Source organism: Pagrus major, chromosome 6, assembly GCF_040436345.1.
Source record: "Pagrus major chromosome 6, Pma_NU_1.0".
In the NCBI taxonomy this organism is placed as follows: domain Eukaryota; kingdom Metazoa; phylum Chordata; class Actinopteri; order Spariformes; family Sparidae; genus Pagrus; species Pagrus major.
Genome location: NC_133220.1, coordinates 36467157 through 36490885, shown reverse-complemented (window position 1 = coordinate 36490885; position 23729 = coordinate 36467157). Strand labels below are relative to the sequence as shown.

Genomic DNA, 23729 nt, shown 5'->3' with positions numbered 1-23729 from the left:
TGTATATATATATGTAGTTATGCATACATATATACATACATACATATACACATATGTGTATATATATATATGTGTATATATATATATATATATATATATGTGTATATATATACACACACACACACACACACACACACACACACACACTTAAAGAAATCCTGCAGGATTACAGATCAATCCAACTTTTAGTTTAGAAATGCAGTTAGATTATTCACTTCCTATTTTGTTCTTGCACCCCATCACTGTAATGTATGATTCGTATGAATTTGGAGGAAGAAAACGGAATTGATATAATGACAAGATGAATGCAGCCATATGTGGGGAACATAACTGGATTTCAAATTTATTGGAAAAAACAAGAATGCAGCACCATGAATCATAAGACCTGTATGTCTCAAGTACAATATCAGACGTCTACAGTGAAGTAGTCCTAATGTAAAATCAAAACAGTCCAGTGGGGATGAGAGAACAGAAAAGAACCCAAAACAAAAGTACATTGGAACAGACGCAGAACGTCGAGAAGGGCTGTTTTCATGTTGAGTGAGTGAACACAGAAGCTGGTTTATCATATGGAATGATCCTATCCAGGGAGAACCCCTCCTCCCCACCTCCACAATGCATCTTTAGAACGGATGATTAACATGTTGCCTCTGCTCGCATCACTTCCCCCTTTCCAAATCACATCACCTATTTACTGCAGCACAGACTCGGCCACTCGCCAAATCAAAAAAGTAACATTGACAAAAGAAAAATAAATTGGAAAAAATAAAACAACTCTTGCTTTCAGTTACATATGCATTTAAGCATTTATCCCACCTGGGTACCATGACGACAGGTACGGCTTTTTATAACTTTGTACAGACATTTGTGTGGAAATTTAAACTTTCCGACATTAAAGAGCCTGTTTGCACAGTCCGGCACATGAGGAAACACTGGGGACAATTTCAAGTTACATGTGATTTCTTGTTTTTTTCTGAATGTGTCATCCAAATCTTTTCCCACTGATTCTGTAATGATGTCCAAAGTCAATGATTAGCTTTGTGCAGATTGTGGTATTTTTTTTTTTTTTTCTGAAAATAAAGACAGAAAATAAGAAAAGGAGAATTCTGTAAAGAAGTCTTTGCTCCTCTCAGGTCTGTACATTTCCCCTCCCCAAACTCCCTGAGCCCCATTTCACCGCAGCTTTAGGGGTTGAGGAGGTACACAGCTTCATACACACTCACGCAAACACACTCACTCACACATACACACACACTTGAACAAGGTCCTAAAAGCTTCCTGACTGTGTCCTTACTCCGGGTCCCTGGAGGGGGGAGTGCTGGAACTGACTGATGCTCGTCCCTCGCTGCGGGTAGTGCGTCGGTCCGGAGGCCGACAGCAGCCTGGAGCCGGCCTGCAGCGCCGTCTGGCCCGGGCTGCCCGACTTCAGGCTGCGAGATGCCTGCTGCTGACTCCCTCTGGAGGCCTGGGGACCCAAGTCTATTTTAGTCTGCCCTTGGACCCTGGGTCCTGGGGTGGGAGACCCCACCAGGCCACTGCTATTCAAAGGGCTCGCTCTGAAGTGGCTGGTGCTGTAGCAGTGGCCTCCATCCACATTACTGCTGCCAGTCTGCTGGTGTAGAGAGCCCGCTGGCAGCCTGGAGTCTGAGGAGGAGGGGGTGGGGGTGGGGGTATGACTGGGATAGGAAGATGGAGGGTGGTCCTGAGAGAGACCTGGGTGAGAGGAGCTGAGGCGTTGGTAGAAGCTCTGGCCTGATGAAGGACTGTAGGAACCCCGGAATGGAGAGTTGGAGGTTTGCTGGAGGAACGACGGGCTTTCAGTCTGCCGGTGGCTTTCTGATGACTGAACACACACATAAGACACACACACTTGTGACAATGACACATTTCTAAGGCTGCATTTCATGTCATTGGGAAAAGAAACAATTGGACAAATCAAAATGACATCTGTTACTAGCAATGAGTTTCATTTACAATGACTTTCAGAAAAACCAACTCATAAATAGCATTTAAATGTTTCTGTGAATAGTAACACAGAAAGAGACTCTAAAGACAACAAATGTTCATCAAGCAGCTTATCTACTAATATCATTCTCAAACGGTTCAGCTACTGGTGTTTAGGGAAAAAGCGATATACAGTAAATGGTTTGTTCAGGTACCTGGTGTGAGTACACAGAGGGACTGTATCTGTGTGGACTCTTCATGGGAGAAGCCATGGACACTGTCTGCATCTCATATCGATCTGTATCTGCAAGCACAGAAAGGAGGATCAACTCCAGCACAGACGAAAACACGTGTCATCATCTAGGAAGTTAAAGTACAACATACAGTCGGATCCAAAAGTCAGAGACCACCAGTCAAAATACTTCCGTTTGTATTTGTTGAATGTAATACAATTTTTTTCATTACAAATGTTAATACTGAATCAGTTTAACAGTTTGAGTGAAAAGCTACATTTCTGAAAAATATCCATGTATTTCTTAGTTTTTGGCTTGTCCCCCTTTGGCTTAAACAACAACATGCACTGGTATGGATTCCACAAGTTTGTGCAAAACCTAATGATAGCACGATAGTGAGCCCAAACACGCCTCAAAGCTTTGACACAACTACTTGATGACCAAAGAAGAACAAGGAGTCCTGACTGTCATGGACTTTCCTCCACAGTCCTCAACCTGAATCACATTCAGCATTTATGGGGGCACCTGAAGACTGAAAAAGCCAAGCACTCTGTGACATCAAAAGAAGCTTTCTGGAACACTGTCAGAGCATGCTCTGGTAACATGAGTTAGCAGGTTGTACACTTACTTGTGGAGTCCATGCAGCTCAGTGCATGCTGTCATTAAAGGAAAAGGGGGACAAACCAAATATTAAGATTCACTGATATTATAATTTGTAATGAAAAAAAAGAAAGAAAAAAAGCATTACTTTTGAAACAAGTATTTTGACTAGTGTTTGTCAGACTTTTTAACCCTACTGTATATTGCTGTACATTTACTTATATTTTTAGTTGAAGTATATTCTTGTTTTTCGTAGTTGTGGCTTTGTCAATCCAATTTCTCTGCAGGGATCCTTGGAGTTTCTAAGGTCTTCATACCCGATTCCTTCTCGGTAGAGCCATCACTCCTCTTGTAATTCCGCTCCATCTTGATGCTCCTTCGCACTCGCTCCAGAACCCCCTGACCTTCCCTTAGACGTTCAACAGTAGTGGGGACCATCCTTGGAAAAATCCAAAACCAAACGTTATCTGTCAGTCAACTCTACTAACTACTAAAGTATCACACATGCTTTTAAAGCACAAGAACCAAAGGTGATTTGTTGTGCACTGAAAGGTGTCTTAAAGCCTCTCACCACTGGTTGTTGCTGTCCTGGCGTCTGGGCTGCCCTGAGGGGCCCTGGTGGTCTGGAGGACTGACCTCCTCTATCTGTGGGATGGATTTGTGTGCTGAGGAAGAGAAGGAGCTGTGTGGGGAGGCTGGAGGATGCATCTGCTGATGGGAATGGGGATGATGAGAGTCCTGGATGTAATGGGAGACAGGCCGAGTAGGGGTGCCACCCAGAGACGAACTGCTCCCGACTGGCTCAGGGTCCCGACCGCCACCCTGCTTCCTCTTACGGTACTCCAGCAAAGACACCTGAAGCAGCAGAGGGGGGACAGGAGGGTTAGATACCTGTGTGTTGCAGGACTGACACACAGTCTGATGTGCAGGTTTAACATTACTTCACATCATTCAAACTGATGCTGGGCTGCGCTGACTGAATCACATCATTCACCAAAACTGAGTGATGGGCAGACCGCATGCACCACACCAGAGAGGACTCACCTGGAACCAGTTTTTATAACTATTCAATGTGACAAAAACAAGAACACACCTTCATCACCATGGACATTACCTTGGACATGAAAATGACACTGTATGCATCTCTGGTTTGTTCCATTCCATTAACATACTTGTAGTCATGAGAAAGGCTCAAATACAGCATACTGCAGATCACTGTGTCTCTCAATGCACCGTTAGTAACATACAGCATCTAAAGCTTTGATGACAGAGCAGGCAACTTTAAATGCATAACGCAATGACGCAACCACGCTGAAATAACTACACAAACACTCATATCAATGTCCACAGCATACGCATACACACACACACACACACAAAACATGTACACACACCGTCACTATTAACAATGAGAATGAGAGCACTCATCCTAGCTTAATGTCATCATGACACAGAAAAGGCTTGTGGGAACAGAGGGAGTTGTATGAATTAGGCAGGGAGAGGATGATGACCACAGTCACATACTGACATGGATGGCTCTTGCCTTAATCTTTCAAATTACATAATGTACCAAGCGCTAAATATCAATGACACATTACTACATGAGTCCTCTTAGACTTCCGAGTGGCTTTTGGAGTACATTGTACATGCCTCAGATATATATACTATACACACACAGTATTTGTCAGCTGTAAAACCCTCTATGAGCTGGCCACCATACACATTGTTTTTTCTGTGTTTAGTATGTTGGTGTGTTTCAACAAGGTCTCTGTTTGATTAGCAGTTCCAGCAGTGGCAAAGATATGTTTGAAGGAAAACTGCTGTTAATTACAACATTTTAATTTTTTTTATAGCTGTGGCTGAGCTTGCATGTTTTCCTCAATACAGAAGTTTTCACGACGTGCTGGGGTTTTTTGGTAGTGGGTGTGCAACATTGCATTACATCTGACACATTGCTACAGAAACCTGGGATTTGTATTTATGACAGTTGTGTTGCACTCAGAAGCATTGGCTTTAAAAAACTATGTGAAGTGACCAGCTACATAACCATATCAGCTCTGTTTAACATTACATTTGCTGGGTCAAGACTGATGAATTGTGTTACGAGGAAAACTCTCAGACACATCCATTTGTAGCATCCCCAATTCACTCTGAGCCCCTGAACTTTCAGATAGTGCCTTTTAAAATTGCATGTGTTTTGCTATAAACCACACTGGTAAATTTCGCCTTCCTTTAGTAGCAGTGCATGGACCATTGATCACAGTTTGGAAAAGAGCCATGGATGAGATGGAGCAGAGACAAGTGGGGCTTCATCTCAACAGCATCATGAGAATTCATGAACCATCGGCCTCTTATGTTGAAGGCAATGGATGAACCTTTACACACTTCAATGAATTTGACTGAAATGGCACAATAATACTCCTGCTCAAAACTATAGTGTTATAACTCAATGTGGGTTTGGAGGGGGTGGGGGGGCAGGGGGGGGGGTGGGACGGAACTGTTGGAGCATGGGGTGGGTGTTGTATGCAGATGCAAAGAAACAATATTTACATGCACACTTCTAAAGATGTAGTTGTAGGGAGAATATTCACCATATTTTGTACTGGCTTGTATTCACTTCTTACAGCTATAGCCTGGTAATCTGGCTTCCCTGTCAGCAGACTAATGGTATGCTGGTTGGCCCTCTGCCTTGGAAGAAAAGTGGAAGAGAGACTTGGCAAAGAGTGTCAAGGAGCAGCGAAGGTGAGGAAGGGAACTGAGGGAGAGGAGGGGGGGAGGGAAGGAGGAGGAAGGGTCAAAGCTACAGAGTGAAATCATTTCAGATATACACATATAATGGTTCAATATGTTTTTAAATGCCTGTTGCTTTTGCTTTTGGACCACCTGACACACAAGACCAATTGAAATATTTAAGACAAAGTCAACGGGCAAACAGAGCAAGGGGAAAAGCACATCATGATGTGTGGCTTTCCAGTTTGCACATATCACACTCAAAGTCATTCGTGCTGGAAAAGAGCAGATGAAACTGCTTCGGATTTACCTGAAAACTTTCTGAATACAAAACAGTTTTCACATTCGAATCATTAAGATGTGGAGAACTTGCCTTCTTCTTTTGTGGTGGGTTGCTGGTGTGAGGAGGTGTGCCACTATCTGGGTACCCTCCCCCATAATGAGGCTCGCCGTAGGGTGACATGGAACCAGTGCCCACATCTCCCAGCAGCCCCTGACCGCTTATGGAACTGTGGAAGGACTCTGCTGGGGAGAAACCGCCTTCTGACTGGGAGAGGCGGCGGTCGGTGGCCACGGGGTTCCCCAAGTTTGCGTTGAGGGGGGAGCAGGTATATATGAGGTTGAACTCTGTCCTGAAGGCCTGCTCCCTGTTTTGGGGCGTTAGGTCTGAGGAAGGACACGACACTGGGTTTAAGGAACTAGTCCCTACAGATGACGGGCCCTGGGAATCGTGGCCTGAAGGGCCTCCAGGAAGGGAAAAGTCTTCTGATGTCATAGCCACAGGGCTCTCCAAGCTCGAGGGCAGTGACAGGTCTGGGAACTGAGGCCGAGGGACGTCAAAGTCTGTCTGAAGACATGGCTGGAGGTGGAGAAAGAACAGAGATGAATTAGACAGAGGAAGAGCAAAAAAAAAAGTCAGTAGTTTGTCTGTTTGCATTAGAAAAATGGCAAAGAGATGGGAACCTACCTCAGGAGAGATGGACTCTGGCCGGTGAACAGGAGAAGCCTCGGGGGATGATATGTTCTAAAGAAAAAAGCAAAGGCTATTAGAAACAAATATTAACAAATAAGGTTTCGGTGGTGTGTTGGTGTTGAAGTCTAGTAGTTCTTCTCACAGTGTTTAATTGAAAGACTTAATTATGTCAGGCATCAAAAGGTTAATTTGAATACAAACAGTAGTTTATCCTCAATGATTAACAATGCTCTCCAGATGTAATGTATAATTCCAAACACTAAATATACTCAAGGGGAGGTCTGAATTAACTGACTTTGATCTCTTAAATACGCATTTACTCTATGCTGAAATAAACACAGACTATACATCACTATCTGGCTGTTGGGTAGCAAGCGACAACTCAGCCAATTGATTACAACACAGATAACAAAGATTACCATTTGGGACGGCGTTAATAACACAATTACTTCACTAATAAGGCAAGCTGTGCAAAGTAAGCCCTTACTTCAAATTGCAGTGGCGTGTTGCAGCGGCTGGCGGGCAGTGAGGGCATGGGTGAGTAGGCTACACCATTGGGCAGCAGGGAACCACAAGGGGTGTGGAGCAGCGGGTGGAGGGAGTCCTCTGGGAGCGGCGGTGTGATGGGTGACAGCGGGCGAAGCAGGTGGTCCGAGGGTGCTGGGGTCATCTCTGGTATATACTTGGAACGACGCTTCTTAAACGGTGCATTGAGTTCTGTGATTTTAAAACACAGAATGTGGGAAAGAAAATATGGAAATATGTATGGAAACAGATGACAGGACACAAGGGTTACAACAGTCAAGTATTTAATACTTTAATCTTGACTGCACTGACATGGAGAGTGCACCCTACATTTAGTTGTACTTTTAGTAATAGTACCAGCCAGTGTCTTCTTCTGATCTATAGTTTAATCTTCTTGCAGCTTTGATGATTTCATTAAATGCAGCAGTAAATGAGTCATCCAAATGGAGGTGGGAATGTACGTACCAGTGGACAGGGGGTTGGGGGTGGATCTGCTACTGGTACTTTGCTGGGAGGAGGTGGACTCTGTGCCATCCTCCACACTGGCTGAACAGCTCTCATCCTCCAGCTGCTTTATCCATCTCTGCATCGAGACAACAGAAATATCAGCATAAAGACAAAAACTGAAACATTTGTTTAGATTTCACAACTAGATAAACTCTAGACTTTGCATTTGAAACTTTAACTCAATACCTCTGAAAGTTGTTTTATAGAAAAAGAACAGTTTGGACAACAGAATTTAACATGTTTTATAACAGAACGTGAGTGGAAGTCTGCATACAGGCTGCACTGTAGGATGACAAGATGTACGTATTTTATATTCCTATACTCCCATCTTTCTATAATACTTCTCACCTTCTTGTAGCAGCCATAAGTGCCGTCCATTTGGAGTGGGCGGGGCCGGCGTCTCTCTGGGTTGAAGGGTGAGCCGAAGCGGACGTAGTGTCTGGGTGTCGTGCAGATAAGCGATGAATGGGAGAGGCCTGGCAGCATGTTGAGTGTGGTGGCCAGCACCGTGGGGTCAGTGGTTATCCGCAGCGGGCGCTCAACAGGCACCTCTTGGTGGACTTTGTCCCCTCCAGGGACCTTGTCATTCAACCACTCTGTCACCAGGTACTGAGAGCAAAGACAAACATTAACTCATCAACTCTGTGTCTGCATATACAAGTATAATCAATATTATTCAAGCTGAGTTGACAGTGGAAAAATAATATCTACAATCTCTAATGTTGACAAACCTTCTTGGTCTTGGGATAGCGCAAGTTGCCTCTGTTTATGCAGTTTAGACCCTGGCTATCTCCATCTAGGAGATGACCCCCTAGACAGCTCTCTCCATGGCCATGTTCAGCACCATATGGGCCCTGAGATCCCTCCTCATCCAGAGCAGCACCTTGATCAGCAGATGATGGTGTTGCTGCCAAGGCTGCGGCCGCAGCAGCAGCAGCTGCCTGCTGGGCAAGGGCTTGGCGCTGGCGCCGGGCACGCTGGGATGAGCTTGACCGGTAGCGAGAGATCCGACTTTTGGGCCGGGGCTTGGCAGGTCGCGCAGGTTTAGGGGGGGCGATTGGGGCTGGCAGGGTGGGTAACGAGGTCTTTTCTTCCACAGATGGGCCTTCCTGTGAAGGGGGTGTATAAATACAAACGATTGAACAGATCCAACACTAACAAGGAAGATTCACAAGTGCAGATGAAACAACCTGATTTCTGTCACTGACCACGACATAGGTGGTGCGTCGTGTGCTGACCCCCACTCCAGGGTTGTGGGGTAAGGGGATGCTTCCTGCAGGGTTTCCTGACCCATCCTCAGTCTCAACACCCTCCTCCTTTACCTCTGCTCCTCCTACTCTCCTCCGCCTCTTGTCCAGGCTGTTACATGTCTACATGAATAGGCAGACACACAGGAGAGGAATTACACACACAGTGTACCTAAAACATTTTGTCTTTTGAATAACTGATGTATTGCTGTAATTGAGATCCAATGGGCCTCATGCAGCAACATTCTCTTAAATTTCTTAAATAACTTTTTTGTCAAGAGAAAAAATAAGACAAGTCAACTCGAGATGTACCAAATGTTCTTACCATCCAAATCTGCTCTAACCCAGGTGTGTTGAATAATAAATCCCACTTGATCATAAATTGGAGGTGTGTGGCCGATTGTTTTTAATTAGCATAGGTACTGCCCAATAAACACCATATAAGGGCAGGTGTGCAAATAGTCGACACTGGCACAGTGATTGGAGAGATGCCACCAAAAAGGGTAGTAAGACGAAGGAGAATGTCAGCAGCAGTGAAATTGAGGTACTGTTAAATCAAATAAAACAACGTAAACATGTAATCTTCCACAGCGTCAGCACTGGCGTAACAAGAACGTCAAAAACACAGTTTCAGGGCACATCCACCAAGCCTTCAACACTCCGCTCTACCACGGTTGTAAGAGCACTCCGGTCTAGTCTGGGGATTTGCCAGGGGGTCATCAGCCATGGAATGAGGTTATAACCTTGGTCACCAATGTAACTTTTATAAAAAAAACATTTTATAAAAATGTAAAACTGGATGGTGGTTTTTAGAATTACAAATCATTTACCAATCAGCCAACGCATGTCCACCAGCTCCTTGAGCCAGCCGCATCCCCACGGAACTATACTTTGGACGTTAATAGAGTGATACAGCTTGAGGAACCAGAATGGATCTGGAGAGGGTGCTTTGATCCGTATATGCGTGCAATCTACAGCACCAATGACATTTGGCGCTACAGCAAAAAAAAAAAACGCTCTTAATCTCTACCTGCTGGTTAGCAGTGTACGGGAACGATACTGGACCATGAATGATATTGTGTTTTCAGTCCTCTCGAAAGAGGACAGCTGAAAGAGGACTGCAATGCCTGACCTGTCTCCTATCTCTCACAGGATTTGACCTGCATTTGTTTCTTTCTTGTTTCTATTTGTTTTTAAGTTGAGGCTACAGGTTTTTGCACAAATCCATAAGTAGTGCGCGTGGCAATCAGAAACAACTCAGCAGCCATTCATCTGTCTCATCAAACAGATCTGTGCGATCTCTAAAAACGCACTCTCTGCATAAGGCCCTGTTTGCCAAAGAATCTAGTAGCAGTAGGTAAGACATGATTCATGTGCTGAACGCAAGCAATCATCCCAGGGTTTTTATAGTCTTAATTAGTATCAGTTGACCAATAGTATCCCTCCCCCCACCGCCAACCCCAAGAATTAAACAATCCAATCATTTAAACATATAGGCTGATAATCTAAATTTGATTATATAAGGCATTTTTTTCATGTATGTTTCCGTGCATTGTAAATGGGATGTTTTTCTCTTTTCTTGGTAAGAGTGCTCTCGACCACTTACAATTTTCCGCCAAAGGGAAGAGCAAATAAAAGAAAACATTGGCGAATCCCAGAAATCAATGGGTACTAATAAAATAAGAGAAAATCGTGGATACAAACAAAAGAAAAAGAAGAAGAAGAGAAAATGATATTGCTTCTTGCATAAGGCACCATTGTCACACAAATCAGCATCGGAATATATTCAAAATGTCATACTCTTTTACTAGAGATGGCAACTCCATTTTCATCCATCTCTCCTTCGTCTCCCTCCTCTGCCTTCATATCATCCAGTAATCTCTCCTAATGGCACAAAGAGGCAGCACATGAGGACAACATCTTAGCCAGCAGGAAGTACAAGCAGTGTCTGGCTAATAAAGTATTTTCAAAAACTGCAAACCCAGTTTTTACAACTTTAATATTTGATGGAGATAAATCTAAGACTGATACCTTTGTTTAACCTCAGTTAGATTTATTTGTAAGATCCCTTTATCTGAGCCACACAAGCACACAGACACACACCTCTGTGTCACTAGTCCCCTGCAGTTCTTTGGCCTCCTGGTGCTGGTCCAGGGTCTGGTTGCTATCACCCGCAACACAGCCCTCTAGCTCTCTCCTGCGGGCTTTTCTCCGTCGGGTCTCAGCACCGACCAGAGGGGAGGGAGGTGGCAGAGAGGGGGCACTCAGCAAGCTCTCCCTGGGGCTCAGGTTGTGCTTCTGCACCGGGCAGTTCTGGTTGCCCTTATGGCAGGCACAGTCCACTTTGTAATTACTGGTTTGTTGTGAGAAAGAAGATTTTGATGAATAAAATGGCAAAGGATGAAGACAAGACACCTTGTAGCAATAAGCTTAACATGAGTTTTAAGGTAGATCAAAGGAAAACGTATACGTGGTTACATTTATATTTACAGTATGTTCCTAGAAAGGAATTGGATCATTACTACTTATGCACATGTTGTATGGATTTAACCTGTGTTTCTTTCTAGTTGCTGGTTTGTGGAAGGAGAAATATGGGTTGAGGGGCAGTACTGACCAGCTATTGAACTCATAGTCAAATCCAATGGTGACCTCAGCATCCTTTGTGATTTGGCTGACAGCGTAGATACACAGATGGATCATGCCATCAGCAATCATATGCCGGACCTGGGAAAGGAAACACATGCTTCTTAGTTATAAAAAAATAAATAAAATCAAATAAAGCACCTGACAAACCTCAGAGCTGCACAGAAGGGATACGTTGCTGGCAATTATTGAGACTTTAATAAAGCTTGCTGGCTGACCTCAGCATTGGGTGTGCAGGACCTCCTGATAAACCGTGCATCATTTCCAAAGGTCCTTGCATCTACACACATCTCTACATCATTGAACTTTGAGTAGAACAGCACAAATGGGTAGGGTCTGGAAGAAAAAATAATGACAATGGTGTCAAAAGCAGTTCACAGGTGATAGAACAGATGTGTAGGAGCCTAAATGCAGTTTATTTGATGTATAACTAATTAACAGTCAATAATTTAAGTTCATTGGTAAAACAGAAATTTACAGGGATTAAGAAGGAAGTGGAAAGAATATTTACATTTTTGCAGGTTGATATACTCACAGTGGATATTTACAGTGATGCAATAAGTTAAAATGTTTTAAAAGGTGTTGATAATTTAGTTAAAATGTGTAAAATCTCACTTATATTGTATTTGTAATATTTTGGAAGTAGGTAACTTTAATTGTCATTTCCTAGTAACTGCACTATTTTATTTTGAAAGTGTTGTAAGAATAGTTTCAGTTTCCAGGTGGTTACCCCCAGTGCAGTCAGACAAGGGGAGAGTGGAGACAGTTTTTTGACCTCTAGCAGTCAAACAATTCTTGCTTCAGGATTTAATAACTCTTGAAATGGATGTTTTTCTTTACCACATTTTCTTTTGTTGGAGTAAACTGGGAATTGTCAGAGCGTCAAGCTAAGGCTTAATTTTTTAGAAACCTACAAGGTGAGACTACATTGGAATCTTTGTCCAATAACACATATACCACAATCTCTTACTTTTTGAAGAAGTGCCCATTAACTTCAAACTGTTGTTTGAGCATGACCTTTCCCCGATATTCAATGATGAGTGTGTCTGGATCCAGGTTCTTGGCTGCTCGGAGGATCTTCCTGTGTTTCTGCACCCGTGTTACCCGCCCCAACTGGAGCTACAAACAGCAAATCACATATTGTTCATTCGCAAATACAGGAAAATATTCAACGTGTTGTATGCAGGCATCATTACACTATTGTAACTTGTTATTTGGCATGCAGGCAGCATATCTACAAAACATGAAACTAAGGATCAGGCTGAAGCAAGTGATTTATCAGCAGAACTCGACTTGTCTTGAAAAGGCTTTCGTGCTCTAATTTGATTTACTATCAGTTACATTTTTTTAAGAAATGTGTTAGTTATAAGCTTAATTATTATTGGCTAGTTGCTGCTATATTGCATTTTTTTTTTACAATGCTACAATTGCATTGTGACATATAAGCTGAATCAACATATTGTTTGATCCTACAGTGCAGTTGTGAGTTTGAATCAGGACTGTGGCTGACCTGCATCTGTGAGCCCAGCACTGTGTTGTTACAGGCCAGCTCAGTGCGGTTGATGGTGTCCATGGTAACAACTGAGGTGTGGATCTGTGTAGAGGAAGGAGGTGTTGTGGTGCCACTCTCAGTCTTTGAGATGGGGGTGCCTGCAGCGCGGTGAAGCTGGAGAAGTGTCTGGACATCAGCGCTGTACTGGTTGGCCAGAGCCTCCTCATACTGGTCTGTCCACTGGCGGATCCTGCTCTCCCATCCCTCTGCTGTGTTCTCATCCAAAACGTTGGCCTCTGTTGTTGAGTTCTAGGCAGAAGAAAAAATAGACATGGGTTTGATACAAGTTTTTCTTTACACAAAGGAGAAACATGAGGCCCGGAGAACTGAGTGAAGCATGACTGAACATAATTGTCTGGTTAACTCCAGTCTTACCTTCATCCTCATGGACTTCCTTGAACCCTCTCTGAAAGCCTAAAAGGGGGAAAATCAACCCAATTTAATACATGGACATGTCAAACAGCCACTATTCTCCAATCAAAAACCAAATAGAGCTCTTCTCAATATGACAAGCTAGTACCAATAAAATAAAACTTCCATTATGCAGTTTGATCTTAACGTTTATCAATTTTTTCCCTCTGTCGATTGCTTTTTGCTAGACTCACGCTTAACCACTCTGCTTCTCTACAGTTTGCACACCTTGACTTTCTTGCCCTTTGGCGTTCCACGGGCCTTCTCTATACTCTTCTTCCTCTTTTTGGATTTGCTCCTTTTGACCCGGTTGACAGTAAGTTTGATGCTGGTTGGTGTATGCTGGGTGGCGGTGTAGGAGATGGTGGAAGGCGACACCTCTTCATCACCACTCTCAGTGGCGCTGCTCTCTCCAGCTTTAAAAAAACAAACAAAAAAAATCATCAGATTTCATGAGAATATTAATTCTTAATTTATATTAAACTTGACACTAGACTTGAAACTAATACAGCAAGACAAAACAATGAACCTGAGACATTTTCTGTTTTTCTGTGTTGGCCTTCTCCTTTCCTCCTGTCGAGTCCCCTGCGACAAAAAAGTCAATAAAACACATCAGCACATAATATTAAACAGGCCATAACTCAAATGATCTCAGCAACAACATTTCTATATGGCCAGGCACAAAGCTAAACCTTTTAACTGACTTTTGCAAATGACAGTAGATTCTGCTAGCCTGAGCCTTTGAGAAGATTGTTAATTAAGCCTAAGGAGTGGTCACAGTTGAGGTTTAGAAACAAACAGTGATAGTTGTTTTTTGACCAGTGTGAGGGGTTTTACATCATGTTGTGTAAGGATATTAAGTTTGTCACAACCAAAGTAAGTTTTGTATCTACAAAATAAAATAATGTATTCTACTGCAATCTCAACACAGTGGATGTTATATAATAACATGGCATATAATTTAAAAGCTGTCTTAAGGGGAAACAGAGCCCTGATCCGGCCTGTGTATTGTTTGCACTGTTAAAACCAGAAGATATGAAACACAATACACACATTTTAGTAATAACTAAGCCTTAAAGGGTGTACTACTCTGCTAAATGGCAGAGCATTGTTTTGCTCTCCATTCTCATAAATTTCCAAGACTTGTGTGATCATTCCATACTTGCGTCTGGTACAGCTGATGGAGCTTAGCTCCAGCATCCAGACCGGGCAGGTTTTTCATCTCTCACCTGCAGTTGTCGCATTTGATTAGCAGGCCATCTGGAGTCAGGCTGCAGAGACACCAGCTGGCCACTGCACCGTCCTCCTCTGAGGAGCTGTCGCTGTCAGCTGAGTTGTCCTCAGTTTCGTGATAGCGGGAGCCGCGTACCACGCCGTTGAGATCCATGCGGGGAATGATGGTTTGGGAGAGCGGGGAGGCGGGTGGGGTGGGGGGAGGGGGTGCGCCATAGTTGTGATCCTGACAACACACAACGGAAGACTGTTGCATCTTCAAACAACGGGTGTTCAGGCAAAAAGGGAAACGGAAAATGGAGACGAATGAAAATGAGGGCAACAAAACAGGTATGTGAAACAGTACAGCTGTTAATAACGGACGTAGTTTATGGTTACAGAAGACTAAAAGTAGGATAGACATTCATGTACTTAAAACTAGAAGCACCACCAGTCCTTAGTTTTCCACTTACTGTTTTATTTTAATTGAACAAGGAACTTGAAAAGATTAGAAAACAAGAAAAGATTGGACAGATTAACCGAGTTATTATTTTAGCTTTTAAATTGCTTATAACTTATCCTTGATTAATACAGAGTACTACCAATTTCATACATTAAGACATGCTATGATTAGAATTGATGACTAGAAAAGAATTATATGAACTCACAGCATATGGTAGTCCCCGATACCCATGACTCTGCGCGCTCCCACAGCTGTGGTTGTTGTAGTTTTTCTCATTCACGGCAGGGCTTGCTTCAACTGACTCAGGGCTGGAAAATACAAAAAAAATCTATTATTTGAAGGAATACAAATTAAACAGGAACTGTATGTATAAAACAGTGCATACTTTGCACATACTTTTCAAGAGCTCTTATGCAAACAACATTTTTAATAGAAAACAGTCACTAGGTGGCACCAAGACCCTGAAGTTGCTCTCCAGCCAGGGAGAACAGCAATTTAGGAAATGGAATGTGGGCCGCCATTATGTTATGCAACTCCTTTTGCCCTTTAACTGGGGTCTCAGACAGTGAACAACCTTGCCTTTCCCCCCTGCTACTCCATTTCTGGAGCAAACTTAAATGTCAAAAGAATCAAAATGACAAAATGTTATATTAAAGTGCCTAGATTTGGTTTATTTCAGAAGAGAGGGTGTGTTTTCTTGTGTGTTAGAATCAATCTGACTGGAGGAGACTAAAAACGATAAATTACTGGCAGATAAATAATCAGCCTGATATTTGGAAATTATGTTAGCAGCTACTTATCAGTATAGGTGAAATTCTAGCCGATGAATGGAGCCAATAATATGAAGCCCAATTGCCTTCATTGACTTACAGCATGTACACACTGATAGAGTAGGTGGTGGTATGCACCTTTAAATTTGGCTTGGAAACCACCAGTAAATACAGAGAAGAAGAAAAAGCTGATGAAGAATAGGAACAAGTGCAGCAAGCTGTTGTCGTGCTCATGACGTCAAACTGCTGTACCTGTGTAGACTACAGAGACAAACACGTCGTCACAGGTGTGGCTGTTTTATATAGTTTCAGAGGAAGACAAACGGATCGTAATTTACAATACATTTACCAAAAGGGTTCAGACAAGAGGGAGAAAGTCTGTTATAACAACAAATCTCATTAGAGCTACCCAATACTGCATCCTCCATTTTTGCTCACTCCATCTGAGCCTTTTTTCTTCTCGGGTATAAATAAGCTACAGGTTACAAACTTACAGTTCAAATACAAAAATGTGAAACTATTGATTATCTTATCGGTATTTATTGTTTTTTATGAGAAAGAACCTACCATTGCTGCTTAATTGAGCATTCTGAGCAACAACAGGTCACTGAGTGGTGTGTGACTGCCATCGTAACACACTGTACACTAAATGTTTACAAAGAGTTTGATCCCCGTTTATTGTGAATGTTTTTCCAAGTTACTTGTTTACTTGACTTGTGAAATGTTGTCTCTCAATTGCGGTTGAGAGAAACACACTAACAGCGACCCACAGAAAATAAACACTGCAACACCGAGTGTCTTGGGTTCACCCATCTGGGCAGGTTTAATAAGAAAACAATAAATGTGACATGGAGACTTAGCATTAGGCATTGAGCTCCAACAAAGTTTTCATTCTCTCTCCAACATGTCACAAACAACAACTCCTGACTTATGGCAACTCTGACAGGACACACTACTTTTTGTGCTCTCTGGTGGGAGGCATCTTAAATCATGATGTTACAATGTTACAGGGCTCAGAGGTCCATGACTTTAAGAGTGTCTGCAATGGATGATGGCATCTTCTGTCAGCCCAAACCCTACTCTTTTCTAACTTCAACATTCACCTTTGGGTGTTGTTTTTGTTTGTTTGTTTATTTGGATCTGCATTAGCAACTGCGTTACAGCAGCTATTTAGGTGGTGTAGATGAGCAGAGGGCTATTCCAGAAAGGAGGTTCAACAGACTCTGAGCCTAACCCTGAACTCTGAGTTGACTTACCCTGTGAATTGAAACTCTGAGTTTTCAGTTCCAGAACAGCTGATCTGGTTAAGGTAAGTCGACTCTGAGTATGTTAACTCTGAGTTGAGCTCGTGCCTGACGACTAGTAAAAAGCCATCTGCAATGGAGCTCCGATACTGTGATTCACCATGGCAACAGGGGAGAAAACAGGAAGCAGACATTTTCTGGGGGGAAAAAAAGTAACACGGCTGCGGCCGTAATAAAAATCACTGACAGAGTTTTAGATGCGGTCGTGTTTTCATTTTGAATTTAACATCACTTTCTTTTATATTAGCCTTTGAGGAAGTGGTTGAATGTTGTTCAATGTTTTATTTTATTTTATTTTATTTTATTTTAGGCTATTTTATTTGATTTAAATCGGCTAAAAATGAAATATAAAAACAGTCTCACGATGGCTCCTCACTTTGGTTTTATTTCACATATTAAACATAGTAAAAGTTTATTCAGTGGATATTTTAACTTGTAGTAGCTTTTACCACCAACAGATGCTGTTTAACACACATCTGTGACCTAACATCCTGCTGAGTAGATGAACATGAAGTGGTGCTCACCTCCACCTCCACCACGTCCGCCAGAGGCAGAGGAGCTGGTCCTGAGTCAGGTCGCTGGGTGACCAGAGGCTGAGGGCGTCACTCACCCCCAGGACCCAACATTAGAGGCAGACACACACTTACTGTCTACAGATTGAACTAGAAGTCATTTAATCTTATACTCAATGCGGCGGCAAACTAGAAACACAGACTTTGAAATTACGTTGTTGGAAAAAATACAATAGGCTAGGCTATACTGATGGTTACTTTTGTAGCTATCTGTGGGAAATAAAGAAAGCCAAATGAAATGTGAGTTATTTCTCTTTTTCTGGCTGCTGGAAGGTGATCGATTAACCTGCGAAGTGATTTAAAAAAAACAAAAAACGAAGAGGATTGTTCAGATCTGAGAGCACGTCAGCGATGACGTGTAGCCTGATATTTGCTGTGCAGCCGGAGAATATAAATGACAGACTGATGAGAAGCGGTCTACTGTTCGGTTCAGTCCTCGTCAGGGAGTGAGAGCTCATCTAAATTAATCTAAATTCTCCTCCTGGTGTAAAACTATGTGAATTATTTCTGCTTCAACATGATCGGACTGAGAAGGAAAGGACAGCCGCTGTCAGACAGCTCCGTCAGACTCAGGGTTTCTTCAGGTAAACCTGCCAGTGAGCAGGTTAGGTTCACAGAGTAAGTTACCGCAGAAACAGACCCAGAGTTTAAGTTACCTCTCTTTCTGGAACTGAAAACTCAGAGTTTCTCTCATCTCAGGGTTAACAAACTCAGAGTTTTCACAAAACCCGCTTTCTGGAATACCCCCCAGGTTGAACAAGAAGTTTGTTTACAGTCTGTGACACTGCGTGTTTTACTTGAGCCGGATGTTACCACATCCACAGATATCAGCAAGTACGTTGGAGAGTAGAGAAAGACAACAAAAATAAGACCTGGGTTGTTAATACACAGATCTTTTCTTCAAGATGCAGGAATAACTATTTGAGGCCCACACAGCTGGTAGTGGCTACTTACTCTGATCCAGCAGCCATATCTGAGTAAGACGTTTCAGGTGTAGTGACTCCCAGCGCGATTACTATGCTCATGACGTCCAGCACAGCGGCGCGTGGGAGGGGGGGAAGAGGGGGGAGGAGGAGGAGGGGGAGGGGGAGGGGAGGGACAGGATGGGATGGGGGGAGGAGGAGAGGTAAAGAGAAGAATCACAGGGTCCCAACTACAGCAGCAGACCACTCCAGAGGTGGGGCGCCGCCGAGCCGCAGCCCACGGCTCACGGTCATGGGGGACCTGAGGAGAGAGGTCAACAGACAGAGAGACCATCAGATACACTCATACACAGCCACAGTCTACTACATGACTCAGCATGGCATGTGATACGCTGGAAAAAACCTGCACTTCACTAGACACTGTGTGTGTGACTGATACATTTTGGATTGATGCCCCTGACAGATAATATTCTGTATAACATAATATATATATATATATGTATATATATATATATATATATATATATATATATATATATATATATATATATATATATATATATACACACACACACATATATATATCATCTTTATTTACATTTAACATTTAGTCAGGAGTTGATTCAATTATTAGAATTTGGAAGAAATGTTAGAAATTGGATGACATAAAATTTTAAAAAATCATTAAAAAAAGAACAAAACAACCACCGCATGAGCAACTTTTAAAGTCAAAATTTGAGCCTAACCGATCTATTGGTTTGCCAAAATCATCGGCCGATATTTGCGTATCACAGATACAGAGATATATTGGTGTTGCCATAAATGTTGTCCGATATGCTCCAAAAGACTATTTTTTAGAGACCAAGAATGCAGAAAAATAAGTTTTTGGTTATTTTAAATTAATAACTTCCGAGTGAAGTTTACTGTCTGCAATAATGTTGTTTTGGACAATAATGTTTATTGTAAAAACTTTAAATATTCGGCCTCCATTATATATCTTTTATATTTGTGTAAGTGTTAAAAAAATACATTTGAAAGATAATTGCAAAAAATGTATTTATATCGTCAGATTTATCGAAATTTTTGCTCCCAGACATCACTATGGCAGTGCCCCTAGAAATGAGTATCAGTCAGGCTTTAGTCAAAATCTATGTGTTGTCATCTCACATGTCTTGCGCTATATGCCCCAACAATGTTAAATAAAGATAATTTCTTAAAATTAAACTTATTGGTATTTCAGAGTTCGTCATTTCTCGGAAAATTTTTTTTAAAAAAGCTGACTCCTGCACTCAGGGATGTATAATAATTCTGCATTCAATGAAATGCTTTCTTGAATTTTTTATGATGCCTCCAGAGCCAAGAGTTTTTTGGAGAACACTATTGTGTTGTTGTAGTTACTAGCCCTTTTCACACAGAGACTCTGTATTATCGCCGCAACGAAGGCTCACCTTTATGCTGCCTTTGTTTGCTCACACTGAACCAAGCAACGCCGGCTTAAAGCCGCTCCAGTGTGTCATTTCATACAGAATGCCTGCGCTGCGGAACCAGAAGAGCAGTGACGGTACACATCATGGGGTTGATATCCATGTGTTTTTTTTCTCCAACGCGTTTCCCCCCTTTTTTCCACCTTAATCTAAAAATGTATCAGCCGACTGTTTATAATCATATTGATGCAGTTATAATGTGTTGTGATTGAGATCCTGACCCACCATGCATCCTGGAAAATGACAAAGTTACGTTTTATGCTCTAAATTACAATTACCATAAGTAAAAAGCGGACCCTGTCTGATTCTGACTTGCGGGCAGGAATGCTGGGGGAAAGTTCACTGAAGTCTTGGTGAAGAGGTCTCACAGTCGCTGTGATTTTTTTCAATACTAGTTGCCAGAGACAGTAACCACAACAACATAATAGTGGAAGGCGACAAAAACGTGGTGAGTTAAAGTTTTTTGCTCTGAATCGCGTCACATAACCACGTCATTCAACTGTGGGAGCTGCCTGGCTCTGCGGCCGGGGACAGATGCTGTTTTTCGGGCAGAAATGTGATGAAGAGTCAGTAGGACAGACAGGATGACAGAGGCTTTTCCATCTATGGATGCAGTATTTTTTTCCTCATATAAGATGCCAAAGACACTACCTGTAACCATATTACTGTTGTCTGGTCCTGTAACGTTGCTTTGAAGGGTGAAGCGTGGGACATTTTTCTTTTATTTGATGAGTAAAGGATTGTTTAGTTATCAGACCGACACACCCTTGTTCCGCGCTGCAGGCTTTTCCATTCACACAGACACTGGCTCATCTCTGCTGCAGCTCTGATACTACCTCTGGAGGCGCATCAGAGCCGGAGCAAAACTGACCCCACCTGCGCATCTGTAACTTTCACACAGACGGCGAGGCGGAGTATCGGTGCATGATTCCCGCACTGAAAGGACAGTGTGAACGGGGCTAGTTTCTCTGGCAACTTCACTGTTAAGGTGAGCCCTCCGGACGGAACTTCAGTGAACTTTCCCCCAGAAAACACCATCCCTCCTCCTGAGTGAGAACCACACAGGGTCTGCTGTTTACTGATGGCAATTATGTAATTTAGAGCAAAAAACCTAACTTTGTCACTTTCCACGGTGCATGGGGGGCCAGGATCTCAATCACAACACATTATAACTGCATCCATAAGATAACAAACAGTCGGCGGATACATGTTTAGATTAACAGGTGTAAATCGATGTGTGCTGTCACGCCTCTTTTGGTTCCGCAAGGCCAGCATACTGTATGAAATGACACACTGGAGCGGCTTTAAGCTGGCACTGCTTGGTTAAGTGTGAACAAAGAAAGGCGGCATAAAGGCGATCCTTCTTTGCGGCAATAATGCGGAGTCTCTGTGTGAAAAGGGCTAGTGTTCAAAATGCACAAAGCAGTGGCCTGCAACTGACACTACATGAAATGCAATCAAAAGTAAATGTTACACATGTGCTTTTCCTGCTATGACAAATCAAAATGTCTTGAATAGGAGGCTTACGGGCTATTCTCTTGAATTTATGCTAAAATCTACCTGTATATATTAAATTATACACAGCAGAATTTGTTACTAAAACTGTTCTACAATTGTATAATAAACAGAGCAACGTCATCAAGCCCATTAAACAAGAGTAGGTCACCTTGGGGAGAGGTACAAGTGAAAGATCAACATTCAAAAGGTTGAGATAGATGGCCCAAACACTTCATTTATGCCAAGGGGGAATTCCCAGTCACATTCTCTTTTAGTGCATTATTTAAAAAATGTCTCACACTACATTATCTTAAATCAAAATTACCCATGACATAGTTACTAGTCAGACACAGTGCAGTTCCTGACTAGTAAAATGACTACTGAAAGAAAATGGGCAGTTCAAAAAAGGAAGCGGGGTCACATATAAACAGGGCCCCTGTACTTAAGGTCACAACAGTTATCTCAGTTGAACATTGACAAAGGGTTGTCAAGTTCACAAAATCCCAACACAACACAGGAAACCATCTTCTACACACCTGATCAGGACCCAAACTTGCTGACTCATGTTGACAATTAAGTCTTTTACGTGACAATATCAGAGAGCTTTCATCTGCCTTCATCTAAAATAATAACTTCATATGTACATGATGTCTCTCATCCATACAGACACTTTCAGCATGGGAAAGAGGGAGGGGGAGCTATTCAAGGAGCAGAAAAACAACCAGGGGCTTTATAGCTCAGCTTACATTCAGCCTCCCATGAGGATGCACTAACAAAGCGAACCAGCAGGAGGCGCATTCCACCCAGACGCCAGGAGGGGTGAGTCATCAAACATGAGGCCCGACCCTCTTGTCATGTGACCACACTCCTCTGAAACGTTGACCCACACTCCTCTGCTCTTACTGGCTCTCTCTTCCTCTGTCCTCCCCGCCTGCTCGCTCGCTCTGCCGCCAAGTCAGACGCAGAGCCAGAGACAGCAGCCACGGCTGCAGAAAGAAGCAGGCCCTCCTGAGCTCCGTTCACACGCTGACGAGAGGATTTGGCTTATAGCAAGGTCATCCCCCGGGCAGACACATACAAGTCCGTTACCTTACAAACATCAGAGTGATCAGATTCACCACAAGCGCATGTCCCAAAAAAGAAAAAAGCCTCTCTTCGACAACAAAAAAATTAACCCTAACATTCAAACAGAGGCTAGTTTAGTAGTAAAGAGTCACAGCAACAGGATGCATGACATTTCTCTAGTGGTCCCCTGGCTGCAGCAACTGCTGCCCTCGCTCTCCAGTACCAAGGCAACCACAGCAAGGCTGGGGACTTCCAACAATGTCAAGGTCAGTTCAACCATGCTCACTGTCAAATGGAGAATGTCAGCCCCATCCAGTTGGATCCAGCCACACACACAGGTAGGTAGCAACAAGAAATATCAGCTAGCCTTTGGTTACAAAAGCAGAACATTCTGCTACAACTCCAGTGGCCACAATGAGAACAGAGGCATACAGGTGAGGATATACAGAGACAGATAGTGAACGATAGGTAAGAACACTTCCTCTCGTTAAATACATCAAGAAAACAGCATGAAAGGGGACATGAAGGGTTAACAAAGATTTGTAACATACAAAGAAATGATAGCATGGAGTGGATCCCATGATGCCCCATTCAGAGCCTTTTTACATAAACCACTGGCTGTTTATTATCCCTGTGGAAGATCGCTGCCTCACACAAATAGCCACCTCACTCCTACCTAACTCACAAAGGGAGTCACTATTTGGGCCTCTTCCAAAAGAACCAGACGGTGAACCACGGAGGTAAATTCCATACGAAGAAGGAAAGCCTTTCTTAAACTCCCTTCTCCTCCTCCCCAACAACCTCCCTCCCTTCCTTGTTCGTTCCTCTGGCCATGAATACCGGGCTCAAATTACCAGCAGGCTCAACAAAGTCTTTTCACTTCCACTAGAACAGAGGCCATTTTGGAAACAAGTCCAAGGGGGAGGGACATACACACAAAATGAACAGCAAAGGAGACCCTCTGTCTCTTGTCATCTTTCACATAACTCTCTCCTCTCTTCTTTTTCTTGAACACAATAGTTCTGACATTGTTAAGCATCACAGATGTGCATTGTATTGCCCCCAAAAAGACAT

At 42.8% G+C, this 23729-nt stretch overlaps 1 protein-coding gene across 7 annotated transcripts in view; it reads right to left on the bottom strand.

Annotated features, from left to right (window-relative positions):
* Positions 1 to 316: 316 nt before the first annotated feature.
* The window catches only part of setd5 (SET domain containing 5), a 42856-nt gene continuing 19443 nt past the window's right edge, over positions 317 to 23729 (bottom strand). For 2 of the 7 annotated variants that reach the window (XM_073469113.1, XM_073469112.1), the window contains exons 2-25: positions 18641 to 18910; positions 15246 to 15348; positions 14595 to 14854; positions 13895 to 13950; positions 13594 to 13781; positions 13330 to 13368; positions 12913 to 13203; positions 12373 to 12521; positions 11621 to 11738; positions 11374 to 11483; positions 10863 to 11112; positions 10560 to 10643; positions 8721 to 8882; positions 8244 to 8621; positions 7861 to 8121; positions 7471 to 7588; positions 6968 to 7197; positions 6475 to 6531; positions 5881 to 6366; positions 5369 to 5461; positions 3349 to 3632; positions 3095 to 3216; positions 2160 to 2248; positions 317 to 1843 (exon numbers count right to left, since the gene is read on the bottom strand). In XM_073469113.1, the coding sequence (XP_073325214.1) occupies positions 1268 to 1843; positions 2160 to 2248; positions 3095 to 3216; positions 3349 to 3632; positions 5369 to 5461; positions 5881 to 6366; positions 6475 to 6531; positions 6968 to 7197; positions 7471 to 7588; positions 7861 to 8121; positions 8244 to 8621; positions 8721 to 8882; positions 10560 to 10643; positions 10863 to 11112; positions 11374 to 11483; positions 11621 to 11738; positions 12373 to 12521; positions 12913 to 13203; positions 13330 to 13368; positions 13594 to 13781; positions 13895 to 13950; positions 14595 to 14854; positions 15246 to 15348; positions 18641 to 18711 (4575 nt within the window). In that variant the 5' untranslated portion in view covers positions 18712 to 18910 and the 3' untranslated portion in view covers positions 317 to 1267. The remainder of the gene's footprint in view (positions 1844 to 2159; positions 2249 to 3094; positions 3217 to 3348; positions 3633 to 5368; positions 5462 to 5880; positions 6367 to 6474; positions 6532 to 6967; positions 7198 to 7470; positions 7589 to 7860; positions 8122 to 8243; positions 8622 to 8720; positions 8883 to 10559; positions 10644 to 10862; positions 11113 to 11373; positions 11484 to 11620; positions 11739 to 12372; positions 12522 to 12912; positions 13204 to 13329; positions 13369 to 13593; positions 13782 to 13894; positions 13951 to 14594; positions 14855 to 15245; positions 15349 to 18640; positions 18911 to 23729) is intronic. The other 5 variants (XM_073469114.1, XM_073469115.1, XM_073469116.1 and 2 more) reach the window with 5 other exon arrangements.